Source organism: Mobula hypostoma, chromosome 17, assembly GCF_963921235.1.
Source record: "Mobula hypostoma chromosome 17, sMobHyp1.1, whole genome shotgun sequence".
NCBI classification, from domain to species: Eukaryota; Metazoa; Chordata; class Chondrichthyes; order Myliobatiformes; family Myliobatidae; genus Mobula; species Mobula hypostoma.
In genome coordinates, this window is record NC_086113.1 from 19,636,960 (window position 1) to 19,663,714 (window position 26,755).

The window sequence follows — 26,755 nt, forward strand, 5'->3', positions numbered from 1 at the left end:
CAATCACTGAGATGACAGAGTGAGGTGTGGTTTTTGGGAAGTTTTCCCTCCCAGATTGAAAAAAAAGTTGAACTTTCCCAATGAACAAAATCGAGACATGATTTGAATAAATAATAACTGGTCCTCTACAACTGGTAAAACAGGCTTCCTGCGCATGTAGAACAAAGTGTAATGACGTCGCGAGCAGCCCCGCTGCACTGAAAGTGAAACTAGAAGCTCGTTTCCTCCCTGTTGTGGGTCAGTGCAAGCGGCCCATCAGGTGAGGGAAAACTCTCGGCCCAGCAGGTGAGGAAATACTCTCGGCCCAGCTGCGAGTGCTATCCGGCGGCATTCCTCTCCGCTCGGTGCCTGGCTTCGGCGAGGTGCGTCGGGAGGTGGAGTAAAGCCTGCAACCGCTGTCAGCCGCGCTGCAGTTGCTGGCCGCTAGCAGCAGCCGGCATTGGGAGACTGACGAGCCGGAGGATGCCGACTGGATTCTGAAAGGACCGAAAGAAACATCGTGACGGTTACGGGCAGACTGGAGTGTCGATGGATTAACGCTGCCGTCTGTTGTGGAGACGCCTGGATGTTGATCTGCAGTAAATGTTATCTTCATTAGAACTGTTAGGAGCTTGTGATGGTGGTTTGGCCCAACAGAAATGCGTGAGTGTGTATGTGTGCAGAGGCCTTTAATGCTTTGCAGCTTTTCGACCTTTTTTTTTTAAAAAAAGCAACAAAACTACCGAAGAACTCTGCGAGTCTAGCAGAAGGAGTTTGGGTTCGTCGACGTTCAACAACCTAGCTATCCCGTTTACCCACAGAGTTCCTCCAGTAGTTTGTTTACTTTTGCTCCGGTTTCCGGCATCGGCAGTTAGCACGGCCATTCTATTTCTGTTGCAGAGAGTAAACGATGGCTGCTCTCTGCTGTAAGCTTGGAATAGAAATGTGTTGAAAATGTCGATGCAGTTAGGAACGGGTGAACATTTAAAATCCATGTTTATGATACTGAGTATATTCCAGGCAACATTAACTTCAAGGATTAAAATTGAAAATCCTGATTAGCTAGTTGCAGCAGCATTGTTGGGAAGATTTGATGATGTTTGTGTTAAATGATTTCTGCACGGGTTTATTGTCATAACTCCTACAGGTGTTGATCACTTTGTAACTAAGTGACACAGAATTGTGAGTCTGTATCAATGAGGAAACGAAGATTGGCCTGCTGAACATGGGTAGATAGTTGGGGCTGCCCCTTGACTATGAGGGAGGGAGATGGGCTGTTTGAAGTGGCTTGGTGAAAGTTGTGGCAAAATATTGGTAAGGAAGTGAAAAGTTAAAATGCAAGAATGAACCAGTAAGAAATCAAAATATTTTAAAATTATATCAGACATATCAAATGGAAAAGATTTACCAATGTTAAGGTGGATCACTTATAGAAACAGAATTTGGAAGTGACAGAGAAGTTAAACATAAATTTACAGGATCAGGTTTATTAATCACAAACATGCCATGATATTTTATACACAAGAAATTCTACGGACACTGGAAGTCAAAAGCAACGCACAGAAATGCTGGAGGAACTCACAAAGCTGGGCAGCATCAATGGAAATGAATAAACAGTCACACTTTTGCGCTGGGACCCTTCATCAGGACTGGAAGGGAAGGGAGAAGAGGACAGAATAAAAAGGTGGGGAGGGGAAGGAGGCTAGTTGGAAGGTGATAGGTGAAGCCAAGTGGGTAGAAAAGGTAAAGGGTTGGAGATGAAGGGATCTGAGAGGAGAGTGGACCGTAGGAGAAGGGGAAGGAGGAATTTGTTGCTTTATGGCAACAGTACAGTGCAAGACATTAAAAAAACTAAATTACAATAAGAATATAAATAGAGCAAAGTAGGCAGAATGGTGAGATAGTGTTCATGGACAATTTAGAAATCTGATAGTGGAGGAAAGAAGCTTTTCCCAAAACACAGAGTGTGTGTCTTCAGGCTCTGGAACCTCTCCTTCATGTCACCTTTTGTGAAAGGAAACGAGAATCCAGCTGGAAAAGTGAAGGGAGAGCGAATGGACTCAGTTTTAACTGAAAAAAAAATTGGAGGTTTATCAATCTCAATTATTGAAAGAGGCGACTGTGAAGGAAGTTGGCTCACTCTTCATCCTCCAGATCCATTCCAAAATGGTTCCTGCAGATTAGAATGATCATTTTATAGCCCCACTATCTGAGAAAGGATGGAGCAAGACTCCCATCCATTTAATGTGACATCGGTCAGAGTGAAAAAGCTAGAATTTGTTATTAAGGAAAGTGGTGACAGGGCAAATAAAGATTAATAATTTAACACAACAGAACAAACCGGAAAAGTGAATTCATGTTTGATCAATTGGTTAGAACCAATAACTGCCAGAATAGTTGATGTGAAGTCAGTGAATGTGGTGCAAATGGACTTGGTGACCTTAATGTGTAACATGAGTTTGTTTAACAAAATTAGGTCCCATGAATGTGAGGGGAATATGCAGCTTTATATTAAGTGCTTAAATGTCAAGAAACAGCAAGCTGGTCATTTTTATGCTGGATGCCTGTGTCTAGTGGGGTGTTGGAGGATTTGGTGCCTGGTCTTAAGTTGTTGAACAAAAAAACTTCCAAGTTTAACTTTATTTGTCACATGTACATCAAAACATACAGTGAGATGAACATACAGTGAGATGTGTTGGTTGCCTCACTGACTAACAGAGTGCGAGGATGGGCTGGGGGCAATATGCTTCCAGCATCAACACAGCACACCCATAACTTACTGACCTGTACATAGAATAGTACAGCACAGTAGAGGCCCTTCGGCCCACATTGTTGTGCTGACTCTCAAACCCTGCCTCCCACCTACCCCCCCCACCTTAAATTCCTCCATTTACCTGTCTAGTAGTCTCTTAAATTTCACTAGTATCTGCCTCCACCATTGACTCAGGCAGTGTATTCCACGCACCAACCACTCTGAGTAGAAAACCTTCCTCTAATATCCCCCTTGAACTTCCCACCCCCTACCTTAAAGCCACGTCCCCTTGTATTGAGCAGTGATGCCCTGGGGAAGAGGCGCTGGCTATCCACTCTATCTATTCCTCTTAATATCTTGTATACCTCTATCATGTCTCCTCTTATCCTCCTCTCCAAAGAGTAAAGCCCTAGCTCCCTTAATCTCTGATCACAATCCATGCTCTCTAAACCAGGCAGCATCCTGGTAAATCTCCTCTGTACCCTTTCCAATGCTTCCACATCCTTCCTATAGTGAGGCGACCACAACTGGACACAGTACTCCAAGTGTGGCCTAACCAGAGTTTTATACCTCGCGACTCTTAAACTCTATCCCTCGACTTATGAAAGCTAACACCCCATAAGCTTTCTTAACTACCCTATCTATCTGTGAGGCAGCTTTCAGGGATCTGTGGACATGTACCGCCAGATCCCTCTGCTCCTCCACACTACCAAGTATCCTGCCATTTACTTTGTACTCTGCCTTGGAGTTTGTCCTTCCAAAGTGTACCACCTCACACTTCTCCGGGTTGAATTCCATCTGTCACTTCTCAGCCCACTTCTGCATCCTATCAATGACTCTCTGCAATCTTCGACAATCCTCTACACTATCTACAACACCACCAACCTTTAGTCATCTGCAAACTTGCCAACCCACCCTTCTACCCCCACATCCAAGTCGTTAATAAAAAATCACGAAAAGTAGAGGTCCCAGAACCGATCCTTGTGAGTCACAATCCTCCAATCCAAATGTACTCCCTCCACCACAACCCTCTGCCTTCTGCAGGCAAGCCAAGTCTGAATCCACCTGGCCAAACTTCCCTGGATCCTATGCCTTCTGACTTTCTGAATAAGCCTACCATGTGGAACCTTGTCAAATGCCTTACTAAAATCCATATAGATTACATCCACTGCACTACCTTCATCTATATACCTGGTCACCTCCTCAAAGAACTCTATCAGGCTTGTTGGACACAATCTGCCCTTCACAAAGCTATGCTGACTATCCCTGATCAGACCATGATTCTCTAAATGCCCATAGATCCTATCTCTAAGAATCTTTTCCAACAGCTTTCCCACCATAGTCATAAGCCTCATTGGTTTATAATTACCCGGACTATCCTGACTACCTTTTTTGAACAAGGGGACAACATTCGCCTCCCTCCAGTCCTCCGGTACCATTCCCATAGCCAACGAGGACATAAAGATTCTGGCCAGAGGCTCAGCAATCTCTTCCCTTGATTCTTGATTAGACAAATCTTGATTGTCTAATCACCTGCTTTCTGCTGAGCTATTCAAATCTTGATTGACTTGATTGCACAGTCCAACTGCCAGAATCTCTCGAGTCAAAGCTCCACTCACTCACTGGCCGCTTTCCACAGGCCGCTCTGCTTGAGCTACCCCTCTATTTAATTGTTTGAGCTGTTCAAACTGCTTGGTCACCTGACCTCGATTACCCAATCAGCTGCTTTCTGCTGAGTCTGAGCTATTCAAATCTTGATTGACTTGATTGCACAGTCCATCTGCCAAAACTGCCAGAATCTCTCAAGTCAAAGCCTCAAAGCTCCACTCCTTCACTGCCCCACTCACTCACTGGCCACTTTCCACATGTTTGGAATGTGGGAGGAAACCAGAGCACCTGAAAGAAATTGATATGGTTACAGGAGAACAAAGGTGAGGAGGAATTTCTTTAGCCAGAGGGTAGTGAATCTCTGGAATTCATTGGGTATATTTAAAGGGGAGGTTGATGGGTTCTCGATTAGTCAAGGCGTCAAAGTGTACAGGGAGAAGATGGGAAAATAGGATTGAGAGGAATAATAAATCAACCATGATGGAATGGCAGAGCAAACTCAATGTGCCAAGTGACCTAATTCTGCTTGTGTTCTTGACTTGAAAACTCCTTAGAGACAGCAAAGGGAATTGAACACTGCTTGAGTAAAGTGCAGCACAGCAGTTAGCATAACATATTGTAACATATTCAGGTTTATTACCGATGGGGGCAGCTCAGCTTTTGAGTTCCTTGGTTATAACTGATGAATTAGCAGCCTGGTGATGGTCAATCAATGTCACTTTATCTTCCACCCTTTCTGTGACATTTAACACTGTCGTGCTTTTAAATGTCAAATAAAGCAAAGCTCTTATCTGGCAGCACTTTCAGTCTCAGTAGAGAAACATTTCAAGTAGATTGCACCTCTTAAATTTTCTGCAGCTTCTTTTGAGGATTCCTAACATAATAATATGAAACAGGAGCTTATGTTAGGGCTGATCTTGGGATGACAGACTTTGGGAATCCACCCAGCTTTGTGCTGGATGCTTTCCTGGTTCCCGTGGTTGAATGAAGAATGGATTCTTGACTCCCTCAGTCTTGCTTCCTCTATCATTTGTCATCCTAACTGAATTCCTCCTGGTTCTTTCTTCCTTATAAACCACGTTATTGTGCCTCTAGCTAACCCACACTGTTAAGACACTCGGAGATGATGAATACAAGATTGGTTTAACCTTTTTTTGTTACCTCCGCAATAATGACTTGCAGCTCAATTTGCATGACAGCTTTCACCTCGACAAAAAGGTGATAAACTTTAGATGCTGAAATCAGAAGTGAAATCAGGAAATGTTGGAAGTTCTCTGCAGGTTAGGGAGCAACCTTGGAGAGAGGAATAGAGTTAAAATGTCAAGTTGATAACACTCCATTAGAATTGGGGAAACGTAAAGATACATAGCTTTTAAGATGTTAGAAAAGGAGAAAATAGAGGTGGTCAGAAGAGATTAAACGACAAAAAAAAAATCACCAACTGGCATCTTGTTTCCTGCAAGAACTCCAATTTTTCTGCTAATTTGCTTGATCGGCTTTTGTATTCCACAGCATTAGACCAGGGTGATGCTTTTGTACGTTGAATGAAATTGAAAAAAAATCGGTATAAATTGGACAGTTGCATAATCTCAAACCATTATTAAGGTGGTTGCCAGATAATACCAGCTACGTAATAATCAAAAAATTAAAGTTGATGCTATTAGCTCTCTGAATTTTGGTTACATTTAAAAATGCTGAAAATTTTGCATTCGCAGCATCAATCATGAACAAATACACAGAAGAATCTCAACAATCTATTAAATTGATAAGTACTCTTCAAATAAAAAAACACAGAATGCAAATTCTATTTTTATTTTTTTAACAATTTTTTTCATTGCAGCTCCGTCCAAAAAACTGCACTGCTATGTTTGGTGAGCATCAAAACTTTTTAAGCTGAGGAGTGAATACTTATTTCAAGAATCTGATACTCCTTCACTTCACTGGAGGTGGCAAGAACATTGCACTGAACACATATTACACGGCAGCTGTTTCTACATAGAATTGTTGAATAACAATGGATTACTTCCTTAGTATTGATTAAAATGGGCAATCAGTGTTGCCAAAAGACAAGCTTCCAAAATGAGCCGAGATCAAAAGCTGAACAAGAAGCTTTACTGAGTGTCTCCAAAACCAGTTCGTTCAGGACAAGTGATGATAAGGAGCATATGATTCTTCCACCAGAGTCAGCAGACAGTAAAGATTTGACAGATCCAAAAAGCAGAGCTGTCTACGTTGAGATTTGTAAAGCTACTGCGGCCTCAGCAAAAAGGCAAGTTTACTTTCTTTTCAGTTCTGCTGATTTCCCTGTTTTCATCAGTTTCAGGACTGTTTGAATACTAAATTAATCTAACGTGCTCCTTCCTAGCTTTCTAATATAAACCATCATAGAAGTAATGTCTTTACTACAGTGACCCAGGTTGGATCTGAATTTCAAGCTGTCTGTGTGGAGTTTGAATGTTCTTACTTTGGCTGATTGGGTTTCTTCTAGGTGCTCCAATTTCCTTTCACGTCACAACGACGTGAGCCATTGAGTACTTCAGCTGGAAACAGGCCGTTCGCCCCGTTTTGTCCATGCCTGCCAGGAAGCTTGCGGCTGGATAGATTAACATGCCACTGTAAACTGCTAGTGTGTGGTAGAATGGGTGGGGGTTGGGAAATTGGGGAAAATAAAATGGGTTTGAGTACAATTAGTAAAAGTCAAAGATATAAGACTGTAGATGCTGCAATCTGGAGCAAAAGCGAAACAATGAAGATGCAGCAATTTATACAGCATCTGTGGAGGCAAAAGGATGGTCTGTGTTTAGGTCCAAGACACTGCATCAGTTCGCCTGCCTCTCAAGTGCAGCCTGACTCTCTGAGTTCCTCCAGTAGTTTTTTAAAATATAAAACTTGGTAGTTTGGTGGGTGAAAGTCCTGTTTCCATGCTGTATTTCTTTATGACCATAAGGTTGGGTTTTGAATGTTGACAGGGAGCTGAGAGGGGTCGGTGGCAGGGTAGCAGACACCTTGGAATGCTCACATCCTGTTTTAATGGAGGTAAGATGCTCAGGGTGACCAGTTGTAGGAAGCTGGCGCTTGAGATGCAGGTGGAAGTTTGAGAGTTGCCCATTAGTGAACTCTCATGTGAGAGTCCTTGACTGGCACACAAAATTCTGTGTGGAGCTGTCAGCAGTTGCCTGTGAAATCGCCAGCATTTCTTGAGGAAAATCATCAGTCATCAGATGTCCTGGTGACAGGGAAGAATTTGAAGAAAATGTGGTGACTTTTGATAAGGAATATGAAAAGAGTGTGAAGCTGAAATTAATACAAATTGTACTTCTATGTTGGGGAGAAAGTGATTGGTCAAAGGAAACCCTAAAGGATTTCTGTGTTTTGCAAATTAAAAAAAATAGAAAAAGATGCACGAATTGCATCACTGCATTAGAAGAGACTAGCACCCCAATCCACCGAGGGGCTAAAATTACTGTAAGCAAAGTAACATCTATGAATAAAAGAACCCCAGCACCAGAAGTTCCCATCCCAGGGAAAAAAGAAGTTGGCATTTGCAAAGTTTTTGCCTAACTGTTGGAGAAAGTTTAAACTAATGAGGGCAACTTAATGATATATCTAGGAAATTGAGCGGTGGGAGATAGAGAATAGGGATAATGGCCAGCTACTCAAATTGTGAAAGGTGGCATCTGATTAATGATCTATGTTTCAGACTTGTCAAATATTTAAAGATGACTTGATGAAATAAAAATCTGTGTATCCCAGCTGACTGTTGACCTAAAAAAAGATACTGAAGTTGAATCCTTGTCAAAGTCATTCAAAAAAAATCCAAGAAGTATTTTTAAAAATTCACAAATCAAAGCACTAACATGAGCAGAGGGATGTTCACAATTAAAATTGAATTATTGAAAACAAACTGTTAACATTACTCCTGTTAGTTGCTTTGCCCCATTGGCTTCAATGATGCCATTCTGCTTTGGCACACACTTACAAACACATTTTTTGCCCAAAGGGCTGGTAGGTCTGAATTGCCTTCATACACTGTATGAGAGTTGATTGGGGAAGCATAAGCTACAGGGGAAGATATTGCCGTCAACTCAAGTCATTTTCATTAATGGACATCGAGACTTCCCTTACAGAAGTTGAATAAAGTGCTGGCGGCCAGAGAGAGGGGATCAGCTTTATTAAATAAGAAAATTGGTAAAACAGGGAAATTGATTTAATGGAAGACAAATTTGAGATCATCCACTTTGGACTGGGAAATGAATAATACTAGCGCTTTCTGAATGGTGATAAGCTGGGAGTGCATAAAATTAGAAGCGACTTGGAGGAGAGGGCTAATGTATATAAATCATTAAAATATAATGGGCAGTTATGGGGCAGAGAGTCAGCCAAATTGGTTAACAAATACAAGCACACACAAAATGTTGGGGGATCTCTGCAGGTCAGGCAACATCTATGGAAAAAGTTGACGTTTTGGGCCTAGACACTTCAGCAGGACTGGAAAAGGATTAAGAAGGTTGGGATCAGGGAAGGAATATGGGCAGCCAGGTGACGGACATTTTGTTTGTTGTTATGTGTAGTTTTTCATTGATTCCATTGTGTTTCTTTGAGTTTACTTTGAATCCCTGTAAGAAAATCTCAGGGTGGTATACCATGACATATACATACTTTGATTAAAAGATTTAACTTTGAACTTTGAAGCTTCATTTTCAGATGAAGTGTAAATGATAGGTGTTTTAATTTTTAAAATTAAGACTGATAAATATTTTAAAACTAGATATAAAAAGGGAGTTGGAGGAAAGATTGTTTGGCAGTTTAGTCGCAGATAAGTGTGGGGGCTTGTTGAGCGGTAGAATGTTTTTTTCCCTATGCATATTTGCTTTTGGTATTACAGGTCGACATTCACTAATCCGACTACCTGTAATCCGGTTCCTTCAATAATCCGCACTGATTTCAAATTTTCCGCACGACTGTAATTTCAAATTTTCCGGGCCGCTGTACCAACCTGCTGCACATTGTTTTGGTTGCGCTAGATCTGTTCACGTGTTGGTGCGCTCTTGTAAGCACAGACAGGCGATTCCTGCTTGTTTTCCTGCATTTATTAATATCATTTGCGTGAAGTGCAGCCGCCCAGCACCCACCCGTCTCACCTGCCAGCGGCGGGGGGAGCTGGCACGTGCTGGGTCGGTCCACCTTCTTGCCCGCCTGCCCTCCGGTGTCGCCCGGCCGGTGCTCAGTTCTCTTCTGCCTATGACCTTAGATCAGGCGTGGCGACCCGCTGAATTTAAGCATATTACTAAGTGGAGGAAAAGAAACTAATGAGAATTCCCTCAGTAACTGCGAGTGCAACGTAGTCTTTGGGGTAACTGCAAGTCTGTGTCTTTGCTATCGCTTAGCTCATGCTTGAGTGCTGGTAGTGGGTGTGCTTTATTTTTTGCCTGTGGGGACGGGGGATTGTTGCTCGCTGCCACCTGCGCATGGGGGGGGGGAATCTTAGGGGTTCTAACATTTAAGTGTTGTTCATTCTTTGGGGCACTCCTCTGTTTTCGTAGGTGGTCGTGAAGAAAAAGCATTTCAGGATATATATTGTATATGTTTCTCTGACATTAAATGAACCTTTGAATCCTTTGCTATTTTAAAAGTATGATGAGGCGGTTAGCTATTGGTTAATGTGATCCTTCTATAATTCGGCATTTTCACTAATCCGGTACTCCTCAGGTCCCAGTGGTGCCAGATTATAGAAGGTCGATCTGTACTAGATTGTCAGACATTGAAATATCGAATTTAGACCAAGACAAATAATGATTGGGTTGAATTGTTGGGAGCAAAGTAACAATAAAATCCATTTCATTATTGGGAAGGACGGAGTTGTGAAGTAATAGTCAAAGGAATGTAGTGTGTACAACTTAAAGCAAAAATTACTTTGGCTGTATTTTGTGTGCTTTATTATTAATGGCTTTTTTCAGTGTGCAGCAGGTTGGAGTTGAAAGTGACTTTAAGGAACCTGCCAGTAAAGTCCAGGATACTAATCTCAAGTCAGAACTTAAACCAGTACATGTTTTGAATGATCTTATGAGTATGGAAGATAAGAAGACTGGTTTAAATGCAGAGAAAAGTACAAGGTAAAATAAATGCTATTCACCTTTTTCCAGGCCTACATGGGCTAGTTATTTCAATAATACAAGTCCCGCAGTCAGTATTTTCTTAGACCATTGAGACTACAAATTTGCCTGTTCACTATTTCAGAGGTTCTTGGTAAACAAAGTTTTTAGATGATTGAACACAACCTGAATTATTTACCATATGGTTGTGTGAATTTGTTACTGACTTGGGCTTATTGCAAACGTAGTTTTAATCACTTCCTTACTAATAAATTGTACAGCTTACTTTCATCTTTGGCTTTAGATGCCAAACTCTAATCTGAATGTGAATTGAATTGACCATTTTTATTCCTCTAATGCTTACAAGTAAGTCCCATTTATTAACTTTCTTGGTGTCTGAGTTCACAGTTAAACTACAGCCAGTGTGCAGAATGTCCGGAAGTGTAAAATATTGAAACTATATGAAAATATACGTTTCATATACGACTGTGCACAACTTCAGGATTGAAGGATGTCCATTTAGAACAGAGATGCAGAGAAATTACTTTAGTCTGAGGGTGGTAAATCTGTGGAATTTATTGCCACGAGCAGCTGTGGAGGCCAAGTCATTGGGTGTATTTAAAGCAGAGATAGGTCCTTGATTAGCCGGGGCATTAAAGGGTATGGGGAGAAGGCAGGGGAGTGGGGATGACTGGAAGAATTGGATCAGCCCATGATTGAATGGCAGAGCAGACTCGATGGGCTGAATGGCCTATTTCTGCTCCCATGTCTTATGGTTTTAAAATAATCTCAGTCAATTCTGTCTATAAACAGCAAGATGGAAAGAGAAAATAAACTATTTGAAATGTGACTGATCTTTCTCAGGGACAGGGATGTATAATAGTTATTTCCAGTAGATGTAAATTGCTATATTAAGTAGGAATTTACATCTATCAGAAATAACAATTATTATCTATTAAGCATTTAGCTATGACATTAATTTATCTATTAAACATTTACATTATTGTAAAAAAAAAATCATTCTTTATTATGAAGCAGAAAACTTCTGAGCTGTAGAATTTCCTTTCAGTAGGAGACACTGGTAGTGGCCATTGCTGCCAAAAATGACCCATATTCACAATAACTTTGAGTGGAAAGGTGTCATTTAACACATTGATCAACTTGGGGTTTAATTTTTTTGACTTAAAAATGAGTTGATGAGGAAAGGATAGCACAATGATTAAAATATTGGAAGTTCTTAATCTGATTCATTAATGAAACTGGTATTGGAATTGGTTGATTATTGTCACATGTACCCAGATATTGTGGAAAAACCTATTGCATACTGTTCATACAGATCCAAGCATTAAACAGTGCATTGAGGTAGAACAAGTCAAATCAATAACAATGCAAAATGAAGTGTCACAACTACAGAGAAAGTGCTGTACGGGTAAACAATAAAGTGCAAGATCATAACAGGGTTGATTGTGAGGTCAGGGAGCCATTTAATAGCCTCATTACAGCAGCGTAGAAACTGGTGGTACATGCTTTTGGGCTTTTTAAAAATTCTTCTGCCTGATGGGAGAAGAGAGAATATCTGGGATGGGTGGGGTCTTTCATGATGCTGACTGCTTTACTGAGAGAGTGAGAAGTACAGAGAGCGATGTATTGATAAAGTCCATAGAGGGGAGGCTGGTTTCTGAGATGTGCTGAGCTGTGTCCACAGTTCTCCTCAGTTCCTTGCAGTCAGATACAGAACAGTTACCAAACTGCAGCACACACTACAAATGTGTAGTAATTGGGTATTTGTATTGCTCGTGCATAATCCTAATTGTGTTTTTTTTTTCCAAACCCAGGTGTGACGTATCTGAAAAAACTGAACAAGAGATCAAGGTTAAACAGAAAACAGTGCAAACTTATGAAAGCAACCAAGTGTTAGATTCTGCGTCCCAAGAATGCAAGAGGGACCACTTAGCAGATTTTTCAGAGAGAGAGAACTTGTATAACTTGGAAGATCCTGAAAAGCAGACAAAAAGAGCCAAACTATCCCAATATGAAAGGTGGGTTCTCTTGTTCAAGTTCCGTGACTACAGAATTAATTTCCCTTTCTATTTGAAGATTTGATATGCTTTCCAAAACCACTTCGAAGTGATTCCAGGCTGAGTTTGATCTTATTTTTCGATCAGAATATAAAATAAAGAGGCAGATGTGCTAACGAGAGATCCTTCATTCCATCTAACGCGCGTTCTGCTCAACAGGTTCAGAGAGTGGAAACGTGGCGCTTCAAAGTAACAAGCAAGGAATCAAGTCAGCATTGCATTCTGATTGCTGTCATGGTCTGCTTACACTGCCCACGGGCAGAAGCTGGGTGTGCATTTGCTAACTCCTTCACCAGTGAGTGTTCACAACATACTGTGTTGGAAGAGTACCTGAGCACCAGAGATAATATTTTTGAACCTCGGAAGGCCTTCCTTCAGGCATACAAAGTCCTTTAGAATCTCATTCTCTGATACTTAATCTGCTGAGTAAGATTTAATATTACTACATCTGTGGTTTTTTTTCCCCCTCTCTAGGTTATTCAAGTTGTCCTTTCTGCTTGGTTGTAGAAACTTGCGTTTATTGGCTCAACCTGTGAGTCGGCTAGGGTGATATACTGCGTCCGGTGCTCCCGATGTGGCCTTCTATACATTGGCGAGACCCGACGCAGACTGGGAGATCGTTTCGCTGAACACCTACGCTCTGTCCGCCAGAGAAAGCAGGATCTCCCAGTGGCCACACATTTTAATTCCACGTCCCATTCCCATTCTGATATGTCTATCCATGGCCTCCTCTACTGTAAAGATGAAGCCACACTCAGGTTGGAGTCTGGGTAGCCTCCAACCTGATGGCATGAACATTGACTTCTCTAACTTCCGCTAATGCCCCACCTCCCCCTCATACCCCATCCGTTATTTATTTATATACACACATTCTTTTTCTCTCTCTCCTTTTTCTCCCTCTGACCCTCTCACCATACCCCTTGCCCATCCTCTGGGCTTTCTTTCCCCCCCTCCTCGTTTTCTTTCTCCCTAGGCCTCCTGTCCCATGATCGTCTCATATCCCTTTTGCCAATCAACTGTCCAGCTCTTAGCTCCATTCCTCCCCCTCCTGTCTTCTCCTATCATTTCAGATCTCCCCCTCCCCCTCCCACTTTCAAATCTCTTGCTCTTCTTTCAGTTAGTCCTGACGAAGGGTCTCGGCCCGAAACGTCAACTGTACCTCTTCCTAGAGATGCTGCCTGGCCTGCTGCATTCACCAGCAACTTTGATGTGTGTTGCTGTGTTGCTTGAATTTCTAGCCTCTGCAGAATTCCTGGTGTTTATTGGCTTATGCTATTTTTGCTTTGCATGGGATCTGTTGATCTGAAAAACCATCATTTGAAATGAAATGGTCATACTTTAGTGGGGAAAATCCTGTGCCATTTAATGAAACATACACTCAGGGGCCACACTATTAGTTACAGCACTGGAACCCAGTGTGGTCTTCTGCTGCTGTAGCCCATCCATCTCGACGTTTGACATGTTGTGCATTCAGCGATGCTGTTCTGCATGCCACTGTTGTAACGCGTGGTTATTTGAGTTTCTGTTACCTTCCTGTCAGCTTGAACCAGCTGGGTCGTTCTCCTTTAACCTCTTTATTCCTAACAAAGCGTTTTCCCCCACAGATCTGCTGCCCATTGGATGTTTTTTTTTTCTCGCAACATTCTCTAAACTCGAGAGACTGTTGTGCATGAAAATCCCAGGAGATCCACAGTTTCTAAGATACTTTAAGCCCCCCCCCCCGCCCCCGATCTGGCATCAACAATCATTCACGGTCAAAGCCACTTACATCACATTGCTTCCCCATTCTGATGTCCAAACAGCAACTGAAACTCTTGACCATGTCCGCATGCTTTTATGTATTGAGTTTCTGCTATGTGCTTAGCTGATTATGACCTAGTGATATGAGTGTATAATTTGTGTATTAAGTTTGAATCAAGAGCCTGAATCACAACTGCAAGCTGGACGGAAATAAAGAGTTGTTGTTGTTGCATGGTTTTGATATATTGTAATGTTTTGCTGGCTTTTGTGTTAACAGTGATCATCAACACGACCTTGGTCAGACCCAGGCAACATTGCCTAGAGATGAAAGCACAGCAAAAACTTTGGGGATTGGACAGTTGGGCTGTTTAACCGAAGGGATAAGAAACTACCAGAAAAGTGAAGAACCAGTCAGTATAAGTCCGAAAGCTTTTCCAAAAGAACCTGGTTCATCAGAACTGCGAGATAACGCCTTCAACAATGAATTAGCTGTTGTTACAAATACTGAAATGCATATTAGCTGCATTCAGGAAGGAAATGATAGGTATGTTGCAACTTGCATTTTGCTTCAGCATTTGCCAGGGTGCAGATCAGAAAATTTTCTAAATTGACTCCAAATCGAGTTAAACTTTTTGAATAGCACAGTGTGGAATTCATTGAATGTCCTCTTGTATGGTAGAACAGATAGGTAAATCCTGAACTCTATCTTGAGGATGATTTTTTTTTTGTTTAATTTTCATATGAAAATAAGTCGGCAATGAGTCTGTTTGTGCAGCTTGGAGAGGAAGAGGAAAAGGAAATTGTCACTGTATTCTTTCTTCGTGTTCACAATTGATCTTAAACCTCTCACCTTTTTTTTTTAAATTTGCTGTGCAGTGGAATGGTTCCTGACATTCACTTACTTTCCAGCATGGGCTAGATCATATTGAATTCCTTTAAATACTTTTTTAGTTACAGTGAAATTCTGTTACAGTGTTCACTTGAATAAAAGTGATCTGTCCTTACTTGCTACTCAACCAACTCTAGCTTTCATTCTTGTGGTGTTTGTTCAAAGTAAATTTATTATCAAAGTACATATGTCACTATATACGAACCTGAGATTCATTTTCTTATGGGCATTCACAGTAAATAAGACCTTTGACAAGGTGCCACACATGAGGCTGCTTACCAAGTTAAGAGCCCAGGAAAGTTACTAACATGGTTAGAGCATTGGCTGATAGGTGGGAAGCAGTGAATGGGAATAAAAGGATCCTTTTCTGGTTGGCTGCCAGTGACTTGTGATGTTCCACGGGGGTTGGTGTTGCAACTGCTTCTTTTTATGCTGTATATCAATAATTTAGATGATGAGGTAGATGGCTTTGTTGTCAAGTTTGCAGATGATATGAAGATTGGTGGAGGGCAAGTAGTGTTGAGGAAACAGGTAGGCTGCAGAAGGACTGAGACAGATTAGGAGAATGGGCAAGAAAGTTGCAAGTGAATTGCAATGTTGGAAAATGCATGGTCATGCACTTTGATAGCAGAAATAAATGTGCAGACTATTTTCTAAACGGGGTGAAAGTCCAAAAATCAGAGATGCAGAGGAACTTGGGTTGTTCGCACAAGTATTCCCAAAGGTTAACCTTCAGGTTGAATCAGTGATGAGGAAGGCAAATGCAAAGATAGCATTCATTTCAAGAGGTCTAGAATACAAGAGCAGGGATGCAATGCTGAGGCCTTCTGGTGAGGCCTCGCCTTGAGTATTGTGAACAGTTTTGGGCTCCTCATCTAAGAAAAGATGTTCTGGCATTGGAGAGCGTTCAGCGGAGGTTCACAAGGATGATCCTGGGAATGAATGAGTTATTGTGTAAGGAAATATGATGGGTCTGGGTCTGTACTTACTGGAATTTAGAAGGATGGGTGGGGTGGAGGGGAATCTCATTGAAACCTTTTCAATGTTGAAAGGCTTAGACAGAGTAGATGTGGAAAGGATGTTTCCCATGGTGAGGGAATGTAGGACAAGAGGGCACAGCCTCAGTATAGAGGGGTGTCCATTTAAAACAGAGCTGTGGAGAAATTTCTTTATCCACAAGGTGGTGAATTTGTGGAATTTGTTGCCATATGCAGCTGTGGAGGCCAGGTCACTGGGTGTCTTTAAGGCAGAGGTTGATAAGTTCTTGATTGGACATGGCATCAAAGGTTACGGGGAGAAGGCTGGGAAATGGGGTTGAGGAGGAGATAGAAAAAAGGATCAGCCATGTTTGAGTGGCAGAGCAGACTTGATGGGTCAAGTGGCCTAATTCTGCTGCTAACGTCTTATGGTTCAAATACAAAGAAATACAATAGAATCAATGAAAGACCACACCCAACAAGATAGACTGACAACCAGTACACAAAAGACAACAAACTGCAAATATAAGAAAAAAAAGTAATAATAAATAAACAATAAATATTGATAACATGAGATAGAGTTGTTGAAATTGAGTCCCTAGGTTGTGGGAACAGTTCAGTATTGGGATGAGTGAAGCTCTATGAAGTTAATCTGTCTGGTTCAAGAGCCTGATGGTTAAGGGGTATTAACTATTCCTGAACCTGGTGGTGTGAATCCTGAGGCTCCTGAGCCTTCTTCCTTATGGCAGCAGTTAGAAGAGAGCACGGCCTGGTGGGGTTCATTGTGTTGACCATACTTTACTTTAAAACTCTACCTTTTATTAAAAAGAACTAAATTAACAAATGCAATAAGTAGTTAATATAACTCTGGTTTGCACAGTTTCACTTTATTGATAAAAGCCCACGATTCTGTATGCTTATTAAATAATTTTTCTTTTCCTCTGTGCTGCCAGCTTCAAAGATTTATCTAGATCAACACACAGTTCTATTTTCCTGAAACCATTTTAATACCTTTTATATTATTCCTCTGTCTTATTCTTAATGACATGCACCAGACTCCTTTGCATCAAACTTTGTCTAGCTTTAGTTTTCTTTCCAGTTTTAGACTGTGCCTCATTAAAATCAGTTGCTTGACGAAAGCCGCCCAAGTTTTGATTCATCTCCAGAGTTTGAATGGTGCCCTGTGCACCCAAGTCCTGTGTTAAACAATTGTTTCATCATAGCTAAGTTATCACACCCAATCCAAGGCATTATTATATTCCAAGAAACACTTGAAGAACACCACTGGATACCTTACTGCAGGAAGTACACACAAGCAACAATAGATTTGGGCAGGAAGGATCAAGAAAATGCTTTCATTATATAGCTGATTAATGTATCTTTCAGCTGTCTATTTAAAATGCCACTGAATATGGAACCATTTTTTTTTGATCTTGTAGAGAGGAAGACCTTTACCGTGATGAAGATGAAATAGAGAAAGATAAATCTCAAAAGCTGCTTGAAGAAAGCCAGTTTGCAGGTAATCTACAGGAATTCTGCAGATGCTGGAAATTCAAGCAACACACATCAAAGTTGCTGGTGAACGCAGCAGGCCAGGCAGCATCTCTGAAACGTCGACTGCACCTCTTCCTACAGATGCTGCCTGGCCTGCTGCGTTCACCAGCAACTTTGATGTGTGTTGCTTGCAGGTAATCTGTTTTCTTGCTGCCAACTGCCTTCCCCCACATTTTTAAAATATTTGATGCAGGCTTCTTTGTCCCAATTAATTCAGCAAGAATTAAAAGTCATCGGTCAGAATTTTTGTAGGTAAGCTTCTCAGTATAAAAAGGTTGCTAAGGAAGAAAAGTATCATAACTTCACTGGACATGGAAGCGCCCACATAAATAGTATAATTTTAGTGTTTCTATTGATGTGGAAACTCCTACGTGGTATGAAAAGTGCAGTAAGGTAGCAACGCGCCTGCCAATAATTCATGCCAACCTGGGGTGCAACTTACTGTGTTAGATGTTTGTGAGTGAGGCTGAAGTTTGCAGTCACGTCATCAGCTTGTCCTGGGGTTGATAGTGAAGACCGAAGGTCAATCAGAAGTGGAAACCCAGCGCCTGTGAGTCTGAAATTCAGTGGAGAAGTTGGAGACTCATTGTCTGTGAGTTCACTTCATGTCCAGAGGCCCGAGTTGAAGGACTGTGTGGGTGGAAGGGAGGAACGGGGCTTGTTTAGCTGTTTTGGTGTCTGTTGCATTCTGGTTTGTCCTGCTCTGTGTTCTTCTACCAAGCATAGTGGGTATGCTATGTTGGCGTCAGAATATCTGGTGACACTTCTAGGCTGATTCTAGCACATCCTTGGGGTTGTGCTGCTTGTTAATGCAAATGACACATTTCCCTGTATGTTTTCATTGTATGTGTGATGAATAAATGAACCTGAATCTGGAAGTTAATTTCTTTCATTTTGGATCACAGAAATGTGTATGCTGAAAGTACCTTCGCAGTGCTGTTGGATTGGGTTTACGGTGATTTAGACTGGAAAGAAAGAACAGTGATTTCCAATTCAGAACTGCGGTTTAATGTGGTTGCAAGTAAAGAAGCTGCTATTGAAAAAACTGGTCAAGCTTCTGCAGTGCATTTTGTAGTTAATTCGCACGGCAGTCAACGGTGAAGTATGTCAATGTATACTGTGATGGAATATTCTCCAATCCGCTGGATGAGTGGAACTCCAACACAAGCAATCCCTTGATTTCCATCACAGCCTTGATTTTTGTAGACGGTTGAAAACTTTGTGGAGTTGTGATTGTTTTTGATAGGTCACTCGGCCTCTTGCTGTGACAACCACTGCAGATGTCTAGTTAAGTTCCTGGTCAGTAATGATTGATAATAGAGTATCCAAAATTCCAAAGAGTTAATACTGTGTAAACAAGTAATTTGTAGTTGGTGATAATCATTGACTGACATGTGTCATTTATATTACTGGCCACTTGTCAAACTATGTTCAGGTCCAATCTGTAACCTGTGACATTTAGGTTTGGACTTGTGTGGTATTTTAAGGAATTGCCAACCAAATTGAGCATTGTAATCAGTATGCCCAGTTCTGTCATCAGTGCTGAAGGAACTAACTGTTTCAGCTGAAGGGTGCTGTGGAAATTTCATGGTAGTAAGTTGCATTGTTATGCCGTATGGATGGTTTTCACCAATTTGTGGTGAGGCGTTCTGGTAGCCAAGTAGGAGACTAGCTTGAGGAGCTTCTACAGTGTTCTCCCAGAGGAGCAAAGGTCGTCCTCCAGCAGTCACACCATCATTGTCTCTGCTACGTAAAGCTCTGGTTAACAGGAGTTAACTGCTTATTTCACCTTGTCTGTAATTTTATCACGGTGCCTTCATGCCACGACAGTCTAATGTTATCCTGATGGCGAGGGCGGAAATTTATGTCACGACATCCCTGGACTTGAGCTCTTTTGTGTATGTTTGCACTAAACTGTAACGAGCATCTGAATAACTGGTTGTTATGGAGTCCAGCTGAATATGTTATTGATATGTAATCATAGTGATTACAATGCTCAGTTTGGTTTGCAATTCCTTAAAATACCACACAAGTCCAAACCTAAATGTCACAGGTTACAGATTGGAGGAGGGGAGGCATTACTGGTCAGGGATACTATTACAGCTACAGAAAGGGTGGGTAATGTAGCAGGATCCTCTTTTGAGTCAGAATGGGTGGAAGTCAGGAACAGGAAGGGAGCAGTTACGCGATTGGGAGTATTCTATGGGTCCCCTGGTAGCAGCAGAGATACCGAGGAGCAGGTTGGTAGGCAGATTTTGGAATGCTGCAAAAATAACAGAGTTGCTATCATGGGTGACTTTAACTTCCCTAATATTAATTGGCACCTGATTAATTCCAAGGATTTAGATAGGGCAGAGTTTGTTAAGTGTGTCCAGGACAGACTCCTGTCACAGTATGTTGACAGGCCGACTAGGGGGAATGCTATACTAGATCTAGTACTAGGTAATGAACTGGGTCAGGACACAGATCTCTCAGTGGGTGAGCATCTGGGGGACAGTGACCACTGCTCCCTGGCCTTTAGCATTATCATGGAAAAGGATAGAATCAGAGAGGACAGGAAAATTTTTAATTGGGCAAGGGCAAATTATGAGGCTATAAGGCTAGGACTTGTGGGTGTGAATTGGGATGATGTTTTTGCAGGGAAATGTACTATGGACATGTGGTCAATGTTTAGGGATGTCTTGCAAGAATTTAGGGATCAATTTGTCCCGGTGAGGAAGATAAAGAATGGCAGGGTGAAGGAACCATGGGTGACAAGTGAGGTGAAAAATCTAGTCAGGTGGAAGAAGGCAGCATACATGAGGTTTAGGAAGCAAGGATCAGATGGGTCTATTGAGGAATATAGGGAAGCAAGAAAGGAGCTTAAGAAGGGGCTGAGAAGAGCAAGAAGGGGACATGAGAAGGCCTTGGCGAGTAGGGTAAAGGAAAACCCCAAGGCATCTTCAATTATGTGAAGAAAAAAAGGATGACAGGAGTGAAGGTAGGACTGATTAGAGATAAAGGTGGGAAGATGTGCCTGGAGGCTGTGGAAGTGAGCGAGGTCCTCAATGAATACTTCTCTTTGGTATTCACCAATGAGAGGGAACTTGATGATGGTGAGGACAATATGAGTGAGGCTGATGTTCTGGAGCATTTTGATATTAAGGGGAAGGAGGTGCTGGAGCTGCTAAATACATTAGGATGGTTAAGTCCCCGGGGCCTGACGGAATATTCCCCAGGCTGCTCCACGAGGCGAGGGAAGAGATTGCTGAGCCTCTGGCTAGGATCTTTATGTCCTCGTTGTCCATGGGAATGGTACCAGAGGATTAGAGGGAGGCAAATGTTGTCCCCTTGTCCAAAAAAGGTAGTGGGGATAGTCCGGGTAATTATAGACCAGTGAGCCTTGCGTCTGTGGTGAGAAAGCTGTTGGAAAAGATTCTTAGAGATAGGATCTGTGGGCATTTAGAGAATCATAGTCTGATCAGGGACAGTCAGCATGGCTTTGTGAAGGGCAGATCGTGTCTAACAAGCCTGATAGAGTTCTTTGAGGAGGTGACCAGGCATACAGATGAGGGTAGTGCAGTGGATGTAATCTATATGGAATTTAGTAAGGCATTTGACAAGGTTCCACATGGTAGGCTTATTCAGAAAGTCAGAAGGCATGGGATCCAGGGAAGTTTGGCCAGGTGGATTCAGAATTCACTTGCCTGCAGAAGGCAGAGGGTCGTGGTGAAGGGAGTACATTTGGATTGGAGGGTTGTGACTAGTGGTGTCCCACAAGGATCTGTTCTGGGACCTCTACTTTTCGTGATTTTTATTAACGACCTGGATGTGGGGTTGGCAAGTTTGCAGACGACACAAAGGTTGGTGGTGTTGTGGATAGTGTAGAGGATTGTCAAAGATTGCAGAGAGTCATTGATAGGATGCAGAAGTGGGCTGAGAAGTGACAGATGGAATTCAACCCGGAGAAGTGTGAGGTGGTACACTTTGGAAGGACAAACTCCAAGGCAGAGTACAAAGTAAATGGCAGGATACTTGGTAGTGTGGAGGAGCAGAGGGATCTGGGGGTACAAGTCCATAGATCCCTGGAAGATGCCTCACAGGTAGATAGGGTAGTTAAGAAAGCTTATGGGGTGTTAGCTTTCATAAGTCAAGGGATAGATTTTAAGAGTCGCGATGTAATGATGCAGCTCTATAAAACTCTGGTTAGGCCACACTTGGAGTACTGTGTCCAGTTCTGGTCGCCTCACTGTAGGAAGGATGTGGAAGTATTGGAAAGGGTACAGAGGAGATTTACCACCTCCAACGGGATCCCACCACTAAGCACATCTTTCCCTCCCCCCCCTCTGCATTCCGCAGGGATCGCTCCCTACACAACTCCCTTGTCCATTCGTTCCCCCCCCCCATCCCTCCCCACTGATATCCCTCCTGGCACTTATCCGTGTAAGCGGAACAAGTGCTACACATGCCCTTACACTTCCTCCCTTACCACCATTCAGGGCCCCAGACAGCCCTTCCAGGTGAGGCATCACTTCACCTGTGAGTCGACTGGGGTGATATACTGCGTCCGGTGCTCCCGATGTGGCCTTTTATATATTGGTGAGACCCGACGCAGACCGGGAGACCGCTTTGCTGAACATCTACGCTCTGTCCGCCAGAGAAAGCAGGATCTCCCAGTGGCCACACATTTTAATTCCACATCCCATTCCCATTCTGACATGTCTGTCCACGGCCTCCTCTACTGTGGAGATGAAGCCACACTCAGGTTGGAGGAACAACACCTTATATTCCGTCTGGGTAGCCTCCAACCTGATGGCATGAACATCGACTTCTCTAACTTCCGCTAAGGCCCCACCTCCCCCTCGTATCCCATCTGTTACTCATTTTTATGCACACATTCTTTCTCTCACTCTCCTTTTTCTCCCTCTGTCCCTCTAAATATACCTCTTGCCCATCCTCTGGGTCAACCCCCCCCCCTTGTCTTTCTTCCCGGACCTCCTGTCCCATGATCCTCTCGTATCCCCTTTTGCCTATCACCTGTCCAGCTCTCGGCTCTATCCCTCCCCCTCCTGTCTTCTCCTATCATTTTGGATCTCCCCCTCCCCCTCCAACTTTCAAATCCCTTACTCACTCTTCCTTCAGTTAGTCCTGACGAAGGGTCTCGGCCTGAAACGTCGACTGCACCTCTTCCTATAGATGCTGCTTGGCCTGCTGCGTTCACCAGCAACTTTGATGTATGTTACCAGGACGCTGTCTGGTTTAGAGAGTATGCATTATGATCAGAGATTAAGGGAGCTAGGGCTTTACTCTTTGGAGAGAAGGAGGATGAGAGGAGACATGATAAAGGTATACAAGATATTAAGAGGAATAGAAAGAGTGGACAGCCAGCACCTCTTCCCCAGGGCACCACTGCTCAGTACAAGAGGACATGGCTTTAAGGTCAGGGTTGGGAAGTTCAAGGGGGATATTAGAGGAAGGTTTTTTACTCGGAGAGTGGTTGGTGCATGGAATGCACTGCCTGAGTCAGTGGTGGAGGCAGATACACTAGTGAAATTTAAGAGACTACTAGACGGGTATATGGAGGAATTTAAGGTGGGGGCTTATATGGGAGGCAGGGTTTGAGGGTCGGCACAACATTGCTGGCTGGAGGGCCTGTACTGTGCTGTACTATTCTATGTATGTTCTATGTTAGGCAAACCATTGGTGAATAAATGAACCTTACACTCAGTGGCTACTTCATTAGGTACAGGAGGTATATTTGTGGTCTAATTGACTTTGACCGTGGAATTATTGTTGGTACCAGATTGTTCGTGCTGCTGCAGCCTATCCACTTCAAGATTTGACATGTTGTGCATTCCGAGATGCTCTTCTGCACAACGCTGTTGTAACATGTGGTTATTTGAGTTACTGTCAGCTAGAATCAATCTGCATTTCTCCTCTGATCTCTTGCATTAACAAGGCATCTTCGCCCACAGAGCTGCTGCTCACTGGATGTCTTGTTTATCGCACCATTCTTTGTAAACACTAGAGACTGCTATATGCGAAAATCCTAGGAGGTCAGCAGTTTCTGAGATACTGAAGCCACCCAGACTGGCAACAACAATTATTCCACGGTCAAAGTCACTTGGATCACATTCTTCCCCATTCTGATGTTTGGTCTGAACAACAACCGAGTCTCTAGACCATGTCTGCGTGCTTTTATACATTGAGATGCATTAACGAGCAGCTGTACCTAATAAAGTGGCCACTAAGTGTATGTCCTGTCTTTGTGTGGGCAGGGCTTGTCTGGGCAAATTTATGAATATACCTGTTTTGCAACTGTCCTGGAATTTAGCTAGAAGTTTGTCCCGTTCAAGAGCTTAGCATTGGGTTGTTGCTTGGTTTCTTGTGTATGCAAAGCTGCTACTTTGTAACATGTTGGAGGAATCAAATTGGTTTCTGTGACGGGAAGGGAGACTTGAAAAGGCATCATCATTTTGAGGCACTGGGAGAGATTTTGATGTTGGTAATTGTGCTTGATGTGTCTTCGTGGGCAGGATAAACTGCGTCACTTTGGTTGAAGGGTGCAGCCAAGAATGAGGATGTTGTTAGAGCCTGAAGCCTTTACTGTCTCTACTGCAGTCCCTGGATATACTCTGAAGTTTTGATTGTAATTTATGACAATGGGACCCTGAGCATTTGATATAGCTAATGTTTTCGTTTGGGAGATCTAATATGTTAGATTTTTGTACGAGAACGTGCCTCCCAAAATAACCCTTTCAATTACAAAAGATGGGTATTTTAATGAAATTATTGTGCAGTAACATTTTAATGTTTTCCAAAAAAAGATTTGATATTCAGTCATTTTGTGTATTTGGGATTTCACAAAGTGTTTAATATATAATCATGTACAAACAAAAGTTCTATTTACACTGTAATAATGTCCTCAAAATCTTGTTTAAGGGTTAATGGTGGTGACCTCACTGAAAAGGAAGCAGTGTTCTTTCCTCACCTGTTGTTGAATGTTTGAGATTCAAATCAAGGTAACAGTCAAAAGATGCCAAGCGACTCTCTGCCTGCTCGATTCTGAGGATTAGTCATGGATATGTGTTATAACAGTGGTTCACAATTTTTTTGGGGGGGTTACGGTCCCCTTGGCTTTAGATGACCCCCAGCACCCCCTCTCCCTTTCCAGCCATTGCATAAAAATTATAAAGAATTTTGATTTACCAATACACGGTGAGAGAAAATGGGAACTGTAAATTCCAAGCAGTGACAAATTATTGCAAAAGTTATTCAGATCTTTAAAGCTATAAATAAAATTATTTCTGTATTTAATTACGTTAAAGCCAATTTTCATCAACAATTTTAGAGCATACATTAATTACAACTAATACAACCATTCATTACTTCATAGCTTTTTCACCTTTCAATGGCATGGATGGGCTTGATGCAGTGTTATCAGCTTCTCAACGTCAGGATGAATGTCACTCAGGAGTCTCAGATCCCCACGTGCAGTCTGTTTTGTTACTTTGAAAGAAGTTGGGCAACTGCACTGAAACCGTGCTGCACTAAGTATCATGTTGGAAAGACAGTAAAGAACATCTGAGACCATAAGATATAGGAGCAGAAGTAGGCCATTCAGCCCATCGAGTCTGCTCCACTATTCAGTCATGGCCTGATCCAATTCTTCCAGCCGTCCCCACTCCCCTGCCTTCTCCCCATACCCTTTGATACCCTGGCTAATCAAGAGCCTATCTATCTCTGCCTTAAATACACCCAATGACTTGCCCTCCACAGCCGCTCGTGGCAACAAATTCCACAGATTTACTACCCTCTGACTAAAGTAATTTTTCTGCATCTCTGTTCTAAATGGACGTCCTTCAATCTTGAAGTCGTGCCCTCTTGTCCTAGACTCCCCTACCATGGGAAATAACTTTGCCATATCTAATCTGTTCCAGCTTCTTAACATTCGGAATGTTTCTATGAGATCCCCCCCCTCATTCTCCTGAACTCCAGGAAATACACCCCAAAAGCTGCCAGACAGTTCTCATATGGTAACCCTTTCATTCCTGGAATCATTCTTGTGAATCTTCTCTGAACCCTCTCCAATGTCAGTATATCTTTTCTAAAATAAGGAGCCCAAAACTGCACACAGTACTCCAAGTGTGGTCTCACGAGTGCCTTGTAGAGCCTCAACATCACATGCAGTGATACAGTGATCTTGATACAGTGCAGGATAGTGTACAGAGATTTCTTTCTGCAAACAAAAATCTTGATATGATTTTTTTTTTGGAACCTTGGCTTCAGCTCAAAGTTATTTTGTAGTGAGATCGGTTCTTCCTCCATTCTTCCTGTTAATTCCTAATTAGAAGTGTTCAGGAACAGATTTATTACGCAGTCTGGAATTTGGATCGAGAGAGGATCCTGAAATCTCTCTGACGCGCCTGAATGCAGCTCACCCAGGTGGGCCCAGTATACTTGAATCTGGTATTCTTTCTTTCTCTTCCAACGCAGAGGCTCATTAATTGGAAAAGGTCATGATGACCAGTGATGCACTCAAATAGAGTTAACTTGGATGGAAATGTGGAGACGACTGATCTGCCATTGATAAGATTCACATCATTTCTCTTGCAATTAAAGATTGATTTCATTAAACTTTGCATATAATCTGACAAATGAGCAATGCTAAGTCTAATATTCTTCAGTTGATTAACTGAATCATTTGAGTCTTCAAATAATTTTATAACTGTTTCAAAAGGTGCATAAAAGTGTCTTAGGCAGTTTCCTTTTGAGGGCCACTGGAATTCTGTGTGTAACAGCAAACACATTCTCAACACAAAACTCTTGGGGGGGGGGCGGGTAAGAATATCACGATATATGCCAGTGGTATTAAACCTGATTTTGATTCTGAAATACAGTGGATTCTGGTTAATTGGACTATCGATTGGTTAATCAGGGCAGCCACTTTTTTGGGACAACTCTTAAGGGACAAAAACTAATCAAGAAAATAGCCAGAATTCTCTTTGTTTATTTGGAACATGCTGCTACTTAATTGGGGCAGGAGGCTGTTGGCGAACAGTTTCTAACTAGTGACAGCTGCATGCACTTATGTGATGGTTAGATAC

General features: G+C 42.3%; 1 protein-coding gene across 6 annotated transcripts in view; it reads left to right on the plus strand.

Annotated features, from left to right (window-relative positions):
- LOC134357877 (ubiquitin thioesterase otulin-like) overlaps positions 1–26,755 on the plus strand; it is a 50,558-nt gene continuing 23,803 nt past the window's right edge. The window contains exons 1-6 of one of the 6 annotated variants that reach the window (XM_063069618.1): positions 1–24; positions 6,180–6,608; positions 10,297–10,452; positions 12,267–12,470; positions 14,527–14,793; positions 17,555–17,634. In XM_063069618.1, coding sequence (XP_062925688.1) covers positions 6,382–6,608; positions 10,297–10,452; positions 12,267–12,470; positions 14,527–14,793; positions 17,555–17,634 — 934 coding nt within the window. In that variant the 5' untranslated portion in view covers positions 1–24; positions 6,180–6,381. The other 5 variants (XM_063069619.1, XM_063069613.1, XM_063069616.1 and 2 more) reach the window with 5 other exon arrangements.